This window comes from Thermobia domestica, chromosome 3 (genome assembly GCF_964235325.1).
Source record: "Thermobia domestica chromosome 3, izTheDome1.hap1.1, whole genome shotgun sequence".
NCBI classification, from domain to species: Eukaryota; Metazoa; Arthropoda; class Insecta; order Zygentoma; family Lepismatidae; genus Thermobia; species Thermobia domestica.
The window spans coordinates 44828573-44847505 of NC_137456.1; the positions used below are offsets into that span (position 1 = coordinate 44828573).

Consider the following 18933-nt stretch of genomic DNA (forward strand, 5'->3'; position numbering starts at 1 on the left):
TTAGCAGAAGTGGTGTAACAATTGTTTCTGAAAAATGTTGCAATTTCGGTAATTTCTATTCACATTTGGTCAGGTTAGGTTAGTTTAGGTTAGATTAGATTAGTTTATGTTACATTATGTTAGTGTAGGAGTGCAGCATAATTTTCCAAAAAATAATAGAATTTCGCTTATTTCTACTAGTATTAGGTTAGTTCAGGTTAGCTTAGTTTAGATTTGGTTACGTAATGTTTCGTCTAAGAACTTGCATTATCCATTTCTCCTGTAAATTTTGTTTTTGCACTCATTCTGCTGAACATAATCTCCCTTCTTTTGTGAATTAACATATTTTACCCTAAAATTTCAAATACTGAACCCATATTCTAAAATTGCTGCGCACTCCTTTATCCGTAGATATTGGGAATATTATAGCTGCAAGTATCCATATCAACAATATTTCTCCCAATCCATTAAACGGCCTTACTTACCTGTAATGTTTGACTATTGAGTTACATCCACTAGACATTTTAAATTACAAAATAGCATAAAATTTCCAAAAGTCTATCTGAACTTTACGTGTTTAAAATACAAATATTATTGTAATTTGTACGAAAATAGTATATTACTCATAATGCCTTTACATCATTGTTTACACTCTCAAATGTCAACATGTCCTATCAGCTGTTTTACCAATTCACAGACTACTTCCTCCATTTTTCTCATTTTCAAACCGAGAAGTCCGAACTTTTAAAGAGCAGAGATTTTGTGAGTAAATGTGAACGTAAGAAATAAAATACTAACTTCAAGTTTTCAAATGGTTTACGAAATGTAAAATTTAGTTATAGACTACAGTAAGTAGCAAAATACATAGATGTATTATGTACTTTCCTTCCGTTTGGAAAGATAGAAAATAGTACTATCATTTTCACTCTCTGTGTTGCTATGACAACATAACACCGTATGGTAAATAATTTAGGGTATATGTGAAATCTGTTATTCTTTCTGAAGAAAACGTTAACGGTTAAATCTTTTTTTCCGGTTTAAAAGATGTAAGTATCACAATTCACAAATTACGTTTCTAAACTAGTGGAATTATTATTTTACTCTTATACCGTATACAATCTAAATATATATTTCTAATGTAACAAACTTAGCTAAATAATAAGTACATAAAAATATTTAAACACCGTAAGAAAGAATATTTAATATTCCGTACGCTAAAAGAAAGTTACTTGTCATGAAGATCAGAAAATGTGTATTTCGTTAAATATATCGGGCCTTGTGCAGAGTCGTTCTGACGCGTGATTATAACTATACTAAAGACTTTGACTATATGTTCCCTGCAGTAGTCAGGCTTTTAGTATGACGCTAATCATATGTGAAAACGACTCTGTATACGGCGGATAATGTGCATTATGAAGCCAGCACAGGGCTGGATTAACCCATCTGGAGCCCTGGGGCTAGAAAAAAAATATGTGGCTCCTGCTGACTTCGCCTAATACATTTCTGTGAAAGTACAGTAGGAAAGTTAAGGGAATATGTTTCATATTTTTGGTCATATTTTATTTTATGATGATGATTATATTTATGATACTCTCAGTGGTGGATCCTGGATATGATCAAGGGAGGGGCTTAACCATAGTTTGCAGCTTTATCCAGTGTAAAGCAGGATTGAAGCCCATTTTATAGTGTCTACCTGAGCGTCAAAGGAGGATAGCTCCCCTTGGATCCGCGCCTGGATACTCTTTAGATAGCCAGTTGAGATTTTGATCCGAGTGAAGGCCCGGGGCTATAGTCTCCCTTAATCCGGCCCTGAGCCAGCATGAGATCGAGATCTATAAATCAAAAAGGTACTTGTGAACAGTTAGTTGAGTTCCTTTTGAGTTTAGTGTCCCTTTCAGCAGCGATGCTACATGAGACGTGGACCTACTGATTAACATGGAATCCGAACCACATGAGTTCCCATCGGGAATCGAACCTGGGTCTCCCACGCTAAAGGCGCGTACGCTAACCGCTTAGCCACGAAGGTGCTATTGTATAGTTCATAGTTATTAAATTACCTGTAAATGAAAAGAGAATTTCTCGCTCATCTCTCATCGCCTTGAATAGGCTAGTATGTTTCTGTATTATTATTCCATCTTTTTTTTCTTTTATTCAAAGTCAATAGCTATTATTTTCTTAATCTAACATATGAAAGAAAAAGTGAGCTTACTCTTTATTCAATCACGCGAAAACAACTGATCGGTTTGAAATGAATTTTTGGATATAATTATCAACTAGTTTGAACTAGTTTTTTATCATGCAATTTTGATTAAAATGCATACCCTAAATGTAGCAAGAGAGTCATAATTTATGCAAAAAATTTAGTATTGATGGACCCATCAAATTAGAAAGATGAAATTCGTTTCTGATTGAAGGCAAAGGGGACATTTTCTATATAAATAAAAATTAAATGTAAAAATGTTTGACGCCAAAGATTACTAGACCACTGCACCGAATATATTAATTATTGGTAGATCTACTCAGAAAGGGCTCCGATTCTGAGGGGCCGATGGGGCCCGGGCCCCCCAAAGCTCAGGTGGTCCCTATTGTATTTATGAATATACAACATTTGACATAATTTGACTGCAATTTACCTTAAAATCTTCACACACACACACACACACACACACACACACACACACACACACACACACACACACATATATATATATATATATATATATATATATATATATATATATATATATATATATATATATATATATATGCTTTCTGCATCTGAATGCTCCCCCCAAATTTACAGAGAAATCGGCACCCATGGTAGCCTACAGTCAGCGACAAAAGTTCTCTCCGTTTGATGAAATTAGTTTCTTAAATAACTTCAGAATGGAAGAGTAATATGAGTACAGTTTTCAGTAAATTAAAAAGCAATGTAATTTTCTGTACGTTACAACCATACCACCGTTTACGTTCCAACTTACCACTTCTTCACCCCCCAAAAAAATCAAAACGGAAAGAACTTTTGTCGCTGACTGTACAACTTATTTTTGTTTACCACGTTATCGGTATGTGGAGTAATAAGAGGGAGAGGTTGGGAAAGGGTTTATGTTTTAAAATAAAACAACCAATTTAGTGTGCAATTATATTTGTCTTGTTTGTTCAGCTGAGTAGTGATACCTCCGATGCCATTTAAGTCCAAATTCATCTCTCATCGGCTTGGGGAGTGAAAAGAGAGCGTCATGTAAAAATAATCGAAAATAATCGATAGTAGTATCTAATCAAAGTCTTCGAGGTCTCTGAGATGAATAGTAGTGATCCCCTGATGCCGTTTAAGTCGAGATTTGTTCCCATTAACATGGAGTGAAGGGTGAAGGTTTCAGAATGCAACGCAGATGATCCACTGAAACCGAAACATAATTTCCTGCATTTCGAGAAAGCTTCTATTACTAAACTGCCATTGGTATGATCCCTTTGTTGTGTTTGCTGCTTCATAAGCTTAAACCTAGCCCGCCTTATGCAGAGTTGTTTGGACGTATGATTAGCGTAATACTAAATGCCTGACTACTGCAGGAAACATATGTTAGTCGAACTCTTTAGTATGGCTCTAATAACGCGTCAAAACGAATCTGCATAAGGCCCAGCAACTCTATTTAGGAATTATTTTCCAGGGACATCAAACTATTATTCTCTTTTAAACTAGATTGTATTTCTGATGGCAACATCACAAATATACGTTTCAAAAAATTTAGTTTTGTACACACTCCCCTGAAGTACTATCGAAAGAATTTATTATTATTTATTCATTTATTTTGTCAATCTGTCGATTCAACTATAAGATTTCTATTTGTCATACTTTTGTACGTTCTTACGACAAACTAGATTTTGATAGTTCGCTCTTATTAAACAATTATGATCATAAGTAGTATTTTCAACCGGAAAACAATGCCGAACTCCAAGATATTACGTATTTAAAAATAATATCCTTTAAAAGGAGCCAGTTAGTAAATACGTCCTTAAAAAAGTAACCAAATTATGTTTTTAATATCGAAATTTGATTCCACTTGACTATCAAATAATTTTCTTTGAAATTATTCATTAGAATTTCTTAAGCATTAATTAGATATAGCAAATTTATTACTTATCTGAAGGTCCTAACTCTTTTGGTCCTATATCGGGCCGCGGTGGCTCAGTGGTAGAGCGTTCTCCTCTGGTGTTTGGGGTCCCGGGTTCTATCGCAGCCGCCGCCAAGTGAGCTTTGTGGTGCACAAACACCGTGTGCGTGGGTTTTCTCGCGGTTCTCCCGTTTCCTCCCACTTTCTTCATTCTACCATTTCATTAATTACTCATCATCACCGTCTCCTTTAGCCTAACCGGCATAACCGTGGGACGTAAAATTCAGATTTCATTTTCATTTTCTTTCATCCTATAACGCACATGCTTTCGTCCAGAAAATTTTGGCCGGTGCTTTGCACAAAAGTGACGTGTTATTTGTCTTTGCTCCAAGAACATTTAGCCGACTACAAAGAGGACACAAAGTTTCCCGGCACTATAGAAAAAAAAAACGCTGACAGCGCTAGGGTCTGTTCAATCGTCCTACTTACTCTATTCACGTGACAACCTTACAAATACCCTGTGCAAGTACACCTACTACAGTGGGGACTGGGAATGCCAAGAATGACAGTTGTGTCGCGATTACAGATACTGAAGAAACGTGTACTCGATGGATTTAATCTTGAACTCCTCACCAAGAAACATGTCAGTGCCAGAGAAGCATCGACATGTGCCATTGCACTGTAAGAACAATCGGTGGACACTGTTGCCAATAACCTCTGAAAAAAATAGGCTAGATTGCCTTTAGAAATAAGCTCTTTAACGCAAGAAATGTTTAGATTTTTAACTTTCAAACCTACAACCCTCATTGTAGATTTTAAACCTCTTTTTTGTGTGTAGAATTATAAGTGAGTTATAGTAAAATTTTTAAAATTGAATTTTATTCGATGAAGGCTAACAAGAAACATACATGACTTTACAATAAAGTCAATCAATAACTCATCTGATTTGTGAAAGTCAACAGCCATATTATCAGTTGAATTGAAATAAGTCACCTAAATGACGTTACAGCTAGCCAAAGAGCTGGAACTAGATGCACTATCGTTGAATTGTGGATTAGCTAGCTATGTTTATGTAGACTGGCTTTGTCCCAATTTTAAGTAGTATTTCTTTCGACAGGTCATAGTCCAAGGTGACCAGAATTTTGACTTTCGAAAACGGGACGCATACGAATCGGCTACGGGGAAGGGGGGATATCTGACTTCCAGATTGCATTTTGGGACTCAGCAGTGTTCTCAATTTACAAAATACACAAGTAAGAGTGATAACACACCGTTTCTAACTTTACGTGTACCACACACCGATTGAAAGTTCTACCCAACAATTCTTTTAACTAGTTGAACACTAAGAATTCCCACCCACTTGAGCCACGAACACTCAATTTCTATTTGAAAGTTCAGAAGTTCTAGACATGGCTGAACCTTGGCAAGGAGTGTTGGTACGGAAAAGTGTAGAATTTGCATTGACGATTTATATTTTGAATAATAATTACGGGACACCTAGGTCATTTTTACTTTAAAACGGGACATTTAGGCGTCCCGTTCGAGAATCAGAAAAAAACGGGACAACGGTTCGAAAAAAGGGACTGTCCCGGCTAAAACGGGACGTCTGGTCGCCTTGTCATAGTCCTTACAAACACTTTTATTTCTCCGTATACTCCTATGAATCATCATGTTTGCATTGAGAGTTTTCAAGCTAATTAGATATCCTATTTGTTTTCTTTAATAAACAAAAACAATCTCTTTTGCTTGAAGAACCGAACAGTTTACTAAATTTGTATCAGAAAACTTTCATTCTTGCAATGAAATGCGAAAATTGAAATAATTAAAAAGTAGCAAATGGGGCCGTTGCGGGAACGACATTAAAATTCTTTCTGATAAGTCGATAAGTATTGTTAAGTAGCTGTAAATCTGTGGGTGGGGAGAGAGAAAAAGAATGAAAAACAAGTGTAAAACACCCTCTGTCTAGAGAAGTCAATTAATACGATAATATATAAGACAAATAGGCTAATTTTTAAAAATTACACTTTATTTTCAAACAAAAAGTGTTTTTAGAATTAATTTAACGGCTAATAAAAAGCCAAAAATACCAAAAGAGTTTCATAGAACCATTTCGTAGATTTGTATGGCTAATTGCCTCTTCAAATAGGCTAGATGTAGCAAAAAAAATAGAGCAAATTGGCATCACTGTCGGTGGACAGTTTTCTATATTACTATGTCCTTTGTATTAGAGAGCCATTGTAATTGGACATCCATTTTTGGTCCCAAAAAAATGTTCGCGGAACGTACTGGACCTCATATAAAGGCGCCAGTGCTACGTAGGTTATTTCAACTAACTGGTGCCTGTATTTTATATAATTTACAAATTATTAGAAATGTCTCTTAAACCGTAAATTTTCAAATTACAGCTATTATTATTATTATTATTATTATTATTATTATTATTATTATTATTATTATTATTATTATTATTATTATTATTATTATTTACTTTCATTGTATATGGCTTTTTGAATTTCAGAACTAATCCATCATGTTTGAGTCACAATTCGTCTATACGAAAGCACGGTCTGAATTCGGTCGTCAGTGCCTGTTTACTGATGACTTGACAAAGAAGTTGGAGGAGTTCAAACCATGTTCAAAGTATTACGATGAATATATTTTGAAAGATCCCGTTGATACAGGAGTGCAGTGCGGAACTCAATATTCTGAGCATGATGTAAGTATGTAGTTCTGTAATTTCGATGTATCTAGTTCTATGATTGATATTGTAAACATCTATGATTTATCAATTGTAATCACACTAAATCTTAATTTTAATTCATCTTTACTTTTAATTTTGTTTACGGAAGAGATAGGAAAATAATCTATCTTGAAATATAAGATAAAATTTGTTATATTTGATGTAACAGATATGTACTAGATTTGCGTATGTACTGACAATATCACTGTTTATGTAACGGATAATTCCGTTACATAAGCAGCGGGCGCAAATTCTTTCTTCTCGTACCTAAAATGCCATCAACTGTGGATTTCTAAAAAGATATGGGTTACACGTGTGAAGTGTACCAATTTGCTCGTTCTGGAGAGAATCGTCCGTGAAGAACACCATCAAAAGTAACTTAACACTTTTTTGACTTTTTTCACACAAAATGATTTATGCCGTATTTAAGTATGTATTAATAAAAAAAGAGACCAAATCTACTAGGTAGTTTTTGAGCAAATTATCCGAAAAAGAACTTATACCAAAGAGTAAACTACTCCCTGTGATTTTTTAACGAAAAAAATATTTATACTATATTGTAAAGTTCTTAATGCAACATTTATTTATGATATACGAACAAAATTGCCTGAATCATTTTTGAGAAAATCACCCGGGAAAACTTACACCAAGAGTAAACTACACCATTGTGAATTTTAAATAAAATATTATTTATACCATACTGTAGGCTTCATAGTGGAATATTTATTTATGAAATATGAGCAAAATTGCCTAAATCATTTTTGAGAAAATTATCCGGGGAAAACTCATACTCAAAGTAAACTACTCTATCTTCGATTTGAGTATTCCTAAAATGCACAAACTTTATTTTAAAAAATAAATGAACCAGAAGTATTTACAATGTTGGAAAAGGTTAAAAATGCAGACCAATAGTCAACTATGATTTTTATAGTCGACACTTTAATAAAAAATTTCTTTTGGCTCTCCTAAATCTGATGCTTGTTGAGGTTGAAGATTCAAATTAAATTAGAAAAAATGAAAAATTAAAAACATTAAAACTTGAAAAAGAACCACATTTAATTAAAAATGTAAACGATTTTATAAGTAATTGAATTTGAAAATGAAAGAAGCAGAAACATTTGATAAGAATGGAGTTTTAACTTTCAACAAAAGTTACCTTTGCCATTAGCGGTGATTTGTTCTGTAAGAGACAGCTGTGGGAGTTTAACTTCATTATACACTGTGTAAAGTTAAGCCATACTGCTTTATTTACAATGAAAGTACTGGAAAGAAAGGTCAGAATGGAGTAATCATCATTATCCATCACTTTATAAAACACGAAATTAGTTCTAGTGTGAATAAGCTTTATCTGTTTTCCGATAACTGTTCGGTCCAAAATAAGAAGTTGGCATTGACACAGTACGTTTACATACTGTACTTGTTAAAGGATATAAAATGTTTGACAGAACCATTTAGAGATATCCAGAGCCCACGCATGGCTTTTAATCATGTGACCGTACATTTGGGGTCATCGAGAAAGAAAGACAAAAAAAAAAAAAAAACGACTTTTTGTTCCTAAAAACTACGAAAACATGATCTGAAAGATATCTAAAAAGTTTGTAGTAATACAAGCCAAACAAAATATGTTTCTAGACTTCTCGCTTTATTTCAAAGTAAAGTTTCATAGCATTTTACAAACTCTCTATACTAAACTTTACAAAGATAATAAGAGCAACAAAACAAAAAATCGAACGACAAAAATAAAGATCGTGTGGTCATTTCCATAACCGATTCTCACATGGACCAGAACTGAGGCCTCAACCCAGGTTACAACTTGACAGTGTTGCTTAAGAGTCTTCATCCCGGCGGAATTAAAATACCGCTAATTTTACAGTAATTATGTGATATCTTCAAATAGATAATTAAAATATGGAACAAGAGCGCCCTAGACAATATTATTTTTCGTGAGGTACCGTTATCACAAGTCACCTAGTGGCTTTTCGTTTTCAGCTGTCTAGAAACGCGAAAATAAATGCCGATTTTCAAAATGGCTCGAAATCGAAAGCAGATAAGTGAGTCGTGATAACGGTTTCTTATGTAAAATAATATTGTCTAGGGCGCTCTTGTTCCACATTTCGATTATCTTTTATCTATTTGAAGATATCTCATAATTACTGTAAAATTAGCGGTATTTTAATTTCGCGGGGATGAAGACTCTTAACTCAAACTTCCATGCAATTTCTTTTATCCTGAGGTGATATAGGGGTCTCAGACGATCCTTAAAATTATTTATGTTTTCCAGCAGAGTCTCTCATGCTGGAAGAATGTGTTACGTACAGGGCAATCAGCTGTCCTAATCGTAAATATTATTGTTTTTCTATTTCGCAATATGAGTTCATCAGCAATATGACTTGGCCAAATATGTAAATGAGAGCAGTTATCAGGTGTGGAAAGCTAAAATAAAGGAGGAAGAGCAATTTTCTAGTTGAGGTACTGAGGATATCCGCTCAGCTCTCTACCCACATACTTCATAAAGTAAACTTATAGCGCGCCGGGAACTCCTGTCATGAACTACACCTGGCGTTCCCTAAAATTGCACGAAGGCCATACAACACTGATGACAATTAACTCTCATTGTTTCTTTTTTAAACATATTACATTATCGTTTGGTATACAAATTGCACAATATACTTAAATCATCTATTTTTAACCTTTCAAAAGATGTAATTACATTTGTTCATACCTGTAGTGTTCGGGCGAACACTCCTTAATTTACTGCATACCTTCTCTAAAGCCTCTATTCTTGCAGATTTCTTTTTATATAATATAAATCGTGCTTCACGTTATACAAAAATTCATATTTTTCACATGACTCTATTAATACGATGGGTAGCATTTAGTATCTCCCCAAACTCGTTTCGTGCTCCAGAACCCAGTACCTTGTTTTTGTCTAAATTGTGATAAAGGTAGAAAACAAACAAGCCCTGCTGGCTTCTAACCCCCTTCGCTCGCTTAGCTATATTTTGTGAAGTAACTAACACTGGAGATATTATATGTGGAAGAGTGGCGGAGAAACTAAATATCAGCCTAATACGATTGATGCTTCCCTTATCCAGGTAGCAATGTTTTTTTTTTGAAATGACAGCAAGAAATAAAGTTGAATCTCATTAGGCGCTACTATTTTCTGATTGGTAGTTATATGCAAGTCCCGGAGAAAATAGAAAATGCTTCTATTTCTTCCACATGATCGTTAACCGCGAGTTTTAGATCGTGAATCGCATCCTTACTTCAGGCCCGTCTGAGATAATTGTAGTGAATTGCATCAACACAATGCAAAATTTTCATTTTAGTTTGCGATAGTCGGCATAGTGGTTATAATTACTCGTTGCATTATTTGTGATGCGTTGAGATCCTAAACTTTGTAAAAACCCTTAGAAAATGAAGACCCCTGAGTTTACAATATCGAAGTACATGTATGAAGATTATAATGAGGATGAACTGTTGTGTAGCTGTTCTTTATCATTTGTGAAAGAAGTATTCCATAAATCGGAAACACTAGCGGATCCAGACGGATCGATTGGGAAGGGGAAGGGGCGGTTCGCTTCCTGAAAGATGATCGTACCCTCAAGGTGACCAGAATTTTTCTTTGCAAGAATCGGACGCTTATGAATGCGGGACTGAAGGGGGGTGCAAACCTGATTCCCAGATTCCATTTTGATACCCGAATTTGTAAGGTTTTTTTTATTTTTTATGAAAGCATATTCTTTCAGTAGATTTAAATTAAATATGCACTTTCGTTTCGGAGGCATGGCGGTGTCATGATTCAGTAGTCACCGCACTGTATCAGATGCGCTGTCTTGCACAGTACTTGCACAAAAGAAAATACTGTATTGACGATGACATTCATTTTAACGAAAGAGTGTACAATTTGCTCTAATCATTTATATTTTGAATAACAATTGCGGGACAACAGATGAAAAAAAAAAGAGACAGACTTGGTCTACGCAAAAATAGATAACAAAAATATACACGAATAAAGAATAATAGAAAATGTCAACAAATAACAAAAGACATTATGATATTTCTAGTAAATTTCTTGATATAATAAAATAATACAATAATTAATTATAAAGTGATGTTTAATAGTATATGGCACACATTGTTCTAACTGGGCCAAAATATAGGGAAGCAATCTTTACATATTGCTTTCATTTCTGTTTGTATCAGATATAATTCAGCAAATTGAAAATTGAAAAAAATTCAAACTGAACTCCAAGGATGCTTAGTGGTTCCGTGATTATTCCCCATGGTAGTGATTGCAGAAACATGAATTTCGTGGCTTTTCCCCGAAATAAGAATGTTACGGTTTTTGCCTTAAAAGAACTAGCCTGCGCACTTAAGGGCACAGATCGAGTACAGGAGAATAAAATGGATACACTTCCTAATACATAATACTAATCCTCACTGCATTTAAACCTTGTACTGTACTACTAACAGTAACCCAAAGTGACGGTTTGAAGTTAAACTACAGCAGTAACATATAAAGAAATGAATTGTGAATATAAATCCTATATAAATTTAATATATTGCAGGTACTCCTTAACCATATACATCACTACGAAGGCAAACACAATTTATTCAATAAAATATTGCAAATAATGTAATAACAAAAATATTAATACTAAACTTTCTCTTGCACAAACTCAACAGAAATTTTGTCTGATAATCTAGCACGAAATGTGTATAAATTTTACATGAATTAAAATATGAATTACAATTATATAAAATCACAATATAAGCCATTATAATGATAAATAGTAAACAACAAAATGTGGATAGGTAAATGTGGCACGTAAGGTAAATGTGGATAGAACAAACAGTGTCAAAAGTCAGGTTGTTTGAGTAAAATCAATAGTAATGATAAAAATTATGCATCTTCTTCGAATTACCCAGTGCGCCCGCATGCGGATGTTACGTGTTTGAAATATCTCACAACTGGATTTGGAATCTCCAGACTCGGTTTAGATGGAAACGTGACTTTTGACCTGATCACGTGATACAGTTTGGTCGTCATGGCAAACCGGATAGGCCTTTTATTTACTTTATTTTTAAATCTAATGTAACTAGTTAATCTTCAGTACTCTAAGATCAACTAATTTTTTACCCGTATAATTGAAAAAAATAAATTTAATAATAAAGGCAACGCGACTTCGACTGACCCACGACGAACCATTCAACCTAAGCGTGTTATGGTCTCTGAAATATTGTAGTGCATTTGCGATCCTATCGTTCCGAGGGTTAAACATTAAACAAGTGTAAATTTAAAAGCTACAATCATTAATAAATATACACATGTGAAGAATTATATTTACTGTTCTTAACAATATGAAATTTATTTATTTTCAGTGCAACACAATTCGAGTCAATTATGAGTCCCGTAGTATGAATCATACTGAAGGTGGTTGGCCCAGAGATATCAACCCATATGATGTAGATCAAGTCGTGAGATATAGAAAGAAACTGGAGAAAGATGAGATGTATGTTAATGCAGTACTTCATTTGGCACCGGTAAGTAGCAATGAAGTGTAAGGTGTTTTAAAGGAGCAGTTAATTGAGGAGGCAAGGAAAAAAGGTAATACATCTCTGACTTGGTTACTACTAGAGTCAGATATGGGTCTTAATTCAAAACATCGATTAAAAGAGAGGGAAAAAATCTTTACTACATTTCCCCGGTTTATCTGCTGTTATGTAAGATCACAATAACCATGACGTAATGCAGGTTGCATGCACACAGGGCGTTATTAGAAACCACAAGAAACGTGCATACTTTTTAACATATGTTTTCACCTCCCCAATTCCGCCTTCCGACCAGAAAATCGAGAAAAGTGCTTCGTACAGGATCAGATGTAAAAATTTATCCGTTATCAAATTTAGTGGCTCTAGTCACTCCTTCCTACATAAACAGTTGATAAAAGCACGAACATACGTTATTTTATTATTAAATATTATTTCAATTGCATATCGTGAGTATTATACTATTACTATAATTAGTAGTCCAATCATTTCTCGAAGTTGTTCAGTGACCTGCATTAGATATTCATCTACTCTGTAGAACGTGTTACTGAATAGTAGGTTAGTTTTCCTCTTTTCTCTAGTGAGTAGTGTGCTTAGCTTTGATGCTAGATAGCAATGCATTCATTTAAAGCATAAAAAATGAAGAATAAATGAATGAGTACATAAACAAATAGATAAAGTAGATTCCTTGTGTTAGAATATTCAGAAATGTATTAGTACAACATAACAATGGATCGGTTTATTTCGGTAGTATAATGCATTGCCTTTCACTTGGAGATCAATACCCCAAATGATCATGACATTTCATTCAGATGTGACGGATGGTAGGATAACAGAAACTGAATAAAAATAAAAATAATGTATGCATAACGAAACTAATTAATATTCTGAATATAAACGAAATAAATACATGTAAGTCAACTCAACATCCAAATAAAATACTAAAAGAAAGAAACATAATTACTACAAAAATATACTATAAATTGCCAATAAATATACAAGTCGTTACACAGTTACCATACTACGCAATTATACTTAGATATCCTTTCCCACCTGAGTATGTAATTAATGTTCTGGTTACTGTTACTCAAAGACTTCTCCATTATCATGTCGAAGCTCTGGAACGAAGGGAATGACGTAGATCGAATGATTCCGAATTATGATCTCATTTACAAAATCTGTCTTTTTATATGCACTATTGTCCTTGTTCATTCGATTATTTTCGCTTTTTGAAAGTTTTTTTTTTTTGAGTTTAGAAAGTCCAAATAAGTTCCTGATGAATATTGTTATTACACTGAAAAATATGAAATGTTGGTCACTGCTGCTGTTTCTGTCCAGTTTTGGAAAATCCATGTGTTTTTTCCCCATAATACGATATTACCATTTTTTAATGTTTTTAACTTTTCATGAAAATAACAGAGCACAGAAGCACACATCGAGGTCAGTTGGGTGTTATGTTTTCGGTTTGTTATTATGGGGAGTTCATTTTTAATTTCACGCCGCCTTGACCATAGATTACTGTCACTTTTCTATAAGCTATGTTTCTCACTTCTCGCGTACGAAAATATTTGCACTGAAAATATTATTTTTAAATGTCCATTCTATTCCATTTCAATTATATAAAAAAAATTATGCATTATTATGTGATAATTCACTTTTTATATTATATGATACATTACAGTCGTTCAAGTAGCACTTTAAACTGTAGGTCTCGTCCTATATAGTTTCGCTGTTGAGACAGACGATATAAATAGAAAAGATGTCAATAAATGCATAGATTACACACACAAACTGTTTTTCTGATAATCTTTTATGTAAACATGTAGTATTCAAGGTCGCCCATGTTGTGGTTTCCAAGGGGGGGGGGCAAGTAAAAGCGACGTTTCAAAAATAGTTTCAGATTTTGCTGTAATTAATGTAAAAATTCTATTGGGTTTTCGATATTCTTAAGTACAATTTCCTCAAGGGGGGCGAGCGTCCCACCTTTCCCCCCTAATGGGCGCCCTTGGTAGTATTATATAATTTTACAACCACATAAATATATAGCTTTCTATATTTACGCAGAAGATTAGTTACAAAGTAAATAAATTACCTTTTCTTCATATAGAATAGTTCTGCGTATCACAATTTATTTTAATACTATCCAAGAGGTCGTATATACCGGTGTAATTTTAATTAGTTCCAATATGTGTGTACCGGTACTATAAGTGAAATGTTGTTGTATTCAGTGTTGCAAATTGTTTCTTACAGATAGTGCGCTTCTTTGAGTTTATAATAATTCTTAATACATTTTTTGTTTGAATTGTTTCTGAAGTTAAGACGAAGATTCTCAGGAAGTAATCCCGTGTTAATATGAGACTAAGATATGACATAGTATAGCAACATATAATAGATTGTATATTAAAGACTGGAACTACAATTCATATTACAGTACCCTGGCTATGAAAATTTGTTATCTAGATACATACTTGAAAGCTTTATAGTGGTCCGCAAATTTATTCACTTCATAATTCAGAATTGGTTAAAATAGATGGTGTATTGTAGTGAAAGGTAAGTGGTAGTAGATGCACTGAGTTTATCTGGATTTAGTTTTAGTAAATTTACACTATATAATTTGGAATCTAAGATTAATCATAAGGTTAGCATTATTTGTTTTGTTTTGCTCTTTTCAGTCTGTGGAGCATTGCGTCCTACAAAATAATGCAATTAATATATATGAGGAATATTTTGGCTTCGAAGAAAAGATTACAAGTGAAGTATTGTCTTCCAGGACGATCAATGTATTCCGGGATCCATCTACTCCGAAAAGACCAATTACCAATTTAGCGTGGAACGACGACGGAACGAAAGTTGCAGCAGCGCATTGTATTTTGGAATTTCAGAAAATGCCTAAAGATGTCAGTCCCAAATCTTACATTTGGGAAATAGGTAATTGTTTTCATGAAATGATACTTACTGATTTGCGATGACTATGTTTTGGCAATTATTTCTTTAAGAACTAGAGTGTATGATACCGAATCTATTCCAAAACATGTATATGTAACGGTACAAAATGACAGTTAAGTTTTATGCATTTTTTATTCATGTCAACGTTGTTTAAATTAACCTATGCTTATGTATTGTGTATTTTTGCTGCTTTCCTGTGTGTAGTTTTATATCTCTTTGAATCCGTTGCTGATATTTACGTTGATAATACCTATATTCGTAATTATCCAACTTAGTTTCATGCACCTTGAATTGATATTAAAGGGATTGTGACACATCCATAAGGTGTCTGGGCCACAACAACCGATTTTGATGAAACTTGGTAGACTAATAGGACACCTTGCAAAACTAATGTAAGTAGCAGGAATTTGTCGAAAAAGCTGTAGTTTCTCAGATACAGTCGATTCATTAAAGATGACATTTATCGTGATATCTCGAGAACGGATCCACCGAGATCAAGTAAACTTTGCAATCCATAGTAGATACATGATAGCTTTAAAACGAATTGTCTGCACCTGCACAGAATGCGCAAATAATTGTGCGCATGCGCATACTCAGAAACGTGAAGGCTGCGATATATTTTTCTCTTGCTTAGTTTGAACTATATGACGAGTATAACATAATGCAAGAAAAAAACTAGACTCAAAGGTGAGCGTTTTCAAGGAACTGAGGTGAGATGTTGGGGTGGTCTGCCCCCGGTCACCCGCCTCTAGTTGCGCACTGTCTGGCTTCTCAGTCATACATTTTCTTTACACCTGTGTAGAAGTCATATAGTTAACGTTAATAGTCGCCATATTCGGGTCGTAGTGATATCAAGTACTGTAGGTCATCAATGTTGCACGACAGTAACACAGTATTAAGAGAGCGTAAGGATAAACTATCAGGCCTATTGTCGTGGTGTATTGGAACACGTCAGTGTGATGCAGGCATTTATGCTTCAAAGAAACTTGCAAAATCATAGGCCATAGGGTTACCTATATATAGTTAGTGTGGCCATGAGGCGAGACCTTTGGGGTTGTCTCATCTCGTCACGTGAAACAGTCTCGTCACAAAAAGTATAGCCTGGTTCCAATTAGGGATGGGCAAAACCGGTTTTTATAAAAACCGTGAACCGGTTTCTAGGAAAAAACTAAATCCGAAAAGCCGACATTTCGGTTTTCTCCAAAAACCGATCCAGTTTTCACCAAAACAGGTTTCATTTCCTCCAAAACCGGTTCGGTTTCTCACCAAAACTAATTTCTGTAAAAACTTTTGGAAAACAAAACTTTCTGTAGAAACGGAATCGATTTCCGGAGAACAACGGATACTCTTCTGGTCAGAAATAGAACCAATTTTCAAAAAAAAAAAAAAAAAAAGGAACCGGGTTTGAAGAAAACAGAAACCGGATCCGGTGAAAAACCGAACCTGCTTTGTAGAAACGGATAACCTGTTTCAGTAAAAACCGAACCGCTTTCGATTAAAACCGGTTTCGGTGAAAATCGGGCTTTTGAAACTTTACAAAACCCGGTTTCGGTTTTCCTAAAAACCGAAAACCGGAAAACCTGTATTTGTGCCTACTACTAGTTTCAATAGATCGCGACAATAGGCCTGATAGTTTATCCTTACGCTCTCTTAATACTGTGTTACTGTCGTGCAACATTGATGACCTACAGTACTTGATATCACTACGACCCGAATATGGCGACTATTAACGTTAACTATATGACTTCTACACAGGTGTAAAGAAAATGTATGACTGAGAAGCCAGACAGTGCGCAACTAGAGGCGGGTGACCGGGGGCAGACCACCCCAACATCTCACCTCAGTTCCTTGAAAACGCTCACCTTTGAGTCTAGTTTTTTTCTTGCATTATGTTATACTCGTCATATAGTTCAAACTAAGCAAGAGAAAATATATCGCAGCCTTCACGTTTTTGAGTATGCGCATGCGCACAATTATTTGCGCATTCTGTGCAGGTGCAGACAATTCGTTTTAAAGCTATCATGTATCTACTATGGATTGCAAAGTTTGCTTGATCTCGGTGGATCCGTTCTCGAGATATCACGACAAATGTCATCTTTAATGAATCGACTGTATCTCATAAACTACAGCTTTTCCGACAAATTCCTGCTAGTTACATTAGTTTTGCAAGGTGTCCTATTAGTCTACCAAGTTTCATTAAAATCGGTTGTTGTGGCAAAGACACCTTACGAATGTGTCACAGGCGCTTTGTTAAATATCCATAAATATATCATACGTAGATGTCACGCTCCACAGTCTTAACGTCGGTCACATCAGCTTCCGTATTCAATTTCTCAATATCAGTGGTTTCCAACTTGGGGAGTATGAAGAGGCAGCAAGGGAAACACAAGCTACTGACAAAAATAAACTACGTTTCCAGCTACAAATTTACGAATGTTATGAAAGAAAATGAAATGAAATCGTTGAGTTTTACGTCCCGCGCTTATGCCGGCTAGGCTAAAGGAGACGGTGTTAGTGAGAAGTTAATGAAATGGTGGAATGAAGAAAGTGAGAGGAAACGGGAGAACCCCGAAGAAACCCACGCACACGGTGTTTGTGCACCACAAAAAATGAAAATGAAATGAAAATTTTGAGTTTTACATCCCACGATTATGCCAGCTAGGCTAAAGGAGACGGTGATGATGAGAAATTAATGAAATGGTGGAATGAAGAAAGTGGGAGGAAACAAGAGAACTCCGAGGAAACCCACGCACACGGTGTTTGTCCCCCACAAAGTTCACGTGGCGGGAGCAGAGTTTGAACCCGCGACCCCATGCACCAGAGCTGAACATTCTTCTAGCACTTTTGTCCACCACAAAGTTCACTTGGCGGGAGCTGGGATTGAACCCGTGTCCCCAAGCACCAGAGGTGAACGCTCTACCACTGAGCCACCGCGACCTACGAATGTTATAAGAAAAGGCGTTAAATACCGTACAAACATAAACAAAATTACTGAGTGAGAGCTGTGGTTCCATTATGAACAAAGCTGGGGAAAAAATAATATCGTACTTCAACGATATGCAAAAGTTTCACTGAAAATAAATGTAAATTGGCGAGAATTATTATTTTGAAGATTTGAGAATTTAATGTTAACATTGAAATCGCCAAATAGATCAGACTAATAAGCGGAAAGGAGAGGCGTGAAGTATGCAGGGTCCACGAAGGAAGATGCAAGGTAAACAAGATTGAGATACACTCTAGATGATACATGACGCTGATCTGGTCGATACGTAGATGGTTAGCAAGCGCAACGTTAGTATGTATATTAACCACTCCTAAAAGAACATCGCAAGAATGCCTCCTGAAGTGGCCAAAGTATGGGCCAAAACTATGTCGCCTCTTGAATCGAATTTCAGAAAATATCTATTGAAGTTTCAGATCCGTGAACCATGGTAACCGGCAGAAACAGTGGGAAACGTACAAGAACGGAAAATACCGTACAATGATGAAATTTTAAGTATACAAATGTTCTGAATAACAATAAATTACACACTATACAGAATAAGTCATACAATAAAACATAATTGAAATAAAATGCTGCGAAAGAAGGCTCAGGATTAATTG

At 35.0% G+C, this 18933-nt stretch overlaps 2 protein-coding genes across 4 annotated transcripts in view; one reads left to right on the top strand and one right to left on the bottom strand.

The window, feature by feature from the left end:
- The window catches only part of LOC145680348 (AP-5 complex subunit zeta-1-like), a 52290-nt gene extending 51593 nt beyond the window's left edge, over positions 1 to 697 (bottom strand). For 2 of the 3 annotated variants that reach the window (XM_081750741.1, XM_081750740.1), the window contains exon 1: positions 465 to 696. In XM_081750741.1, coding sequence (XP_081606867.1) covers positions 465 to 502 — 38 coding nt within the window. In that variant the 5' untranslated portion in view covers positions 503 to 696. Of the gene's footprint in view, positions 1 to 464 lie in introns of all 3 variants that reach the window. The other variant, XM_081750742.1, reaches the window with a different exon arrangement.
- Positions 698 to 919: 222 nt separating this feature from the next.
- The window catches only part of Dnai2 (dynein, axonemal, intermediate chain 2), a 96497-nt gene continuing 78483 nt past the window's right edge, over positions 920 to 18933 (top strand). Inside the window, exons 1-4 of the mRNA XM_081750729.1 lie at positions 920 to 1025; positions 6610 to 6807; positions 12217 to 12378; positions 15057 to 15312. Coding sequence (XP_081606855.1) covers positions 6622 to 6807; positions 12217 to 12378; positions 15057 to 15312 — 604 coding nt within the window. The 5' untranslated portion in view covers positions 920 to 1025; positions 6610 to 6621. The remainder of the gene's footprint in view (positions 1026 to 6609; positions 6808 to 12216; positions 12379 to 15056; positions 15313 to 18933) is intronic.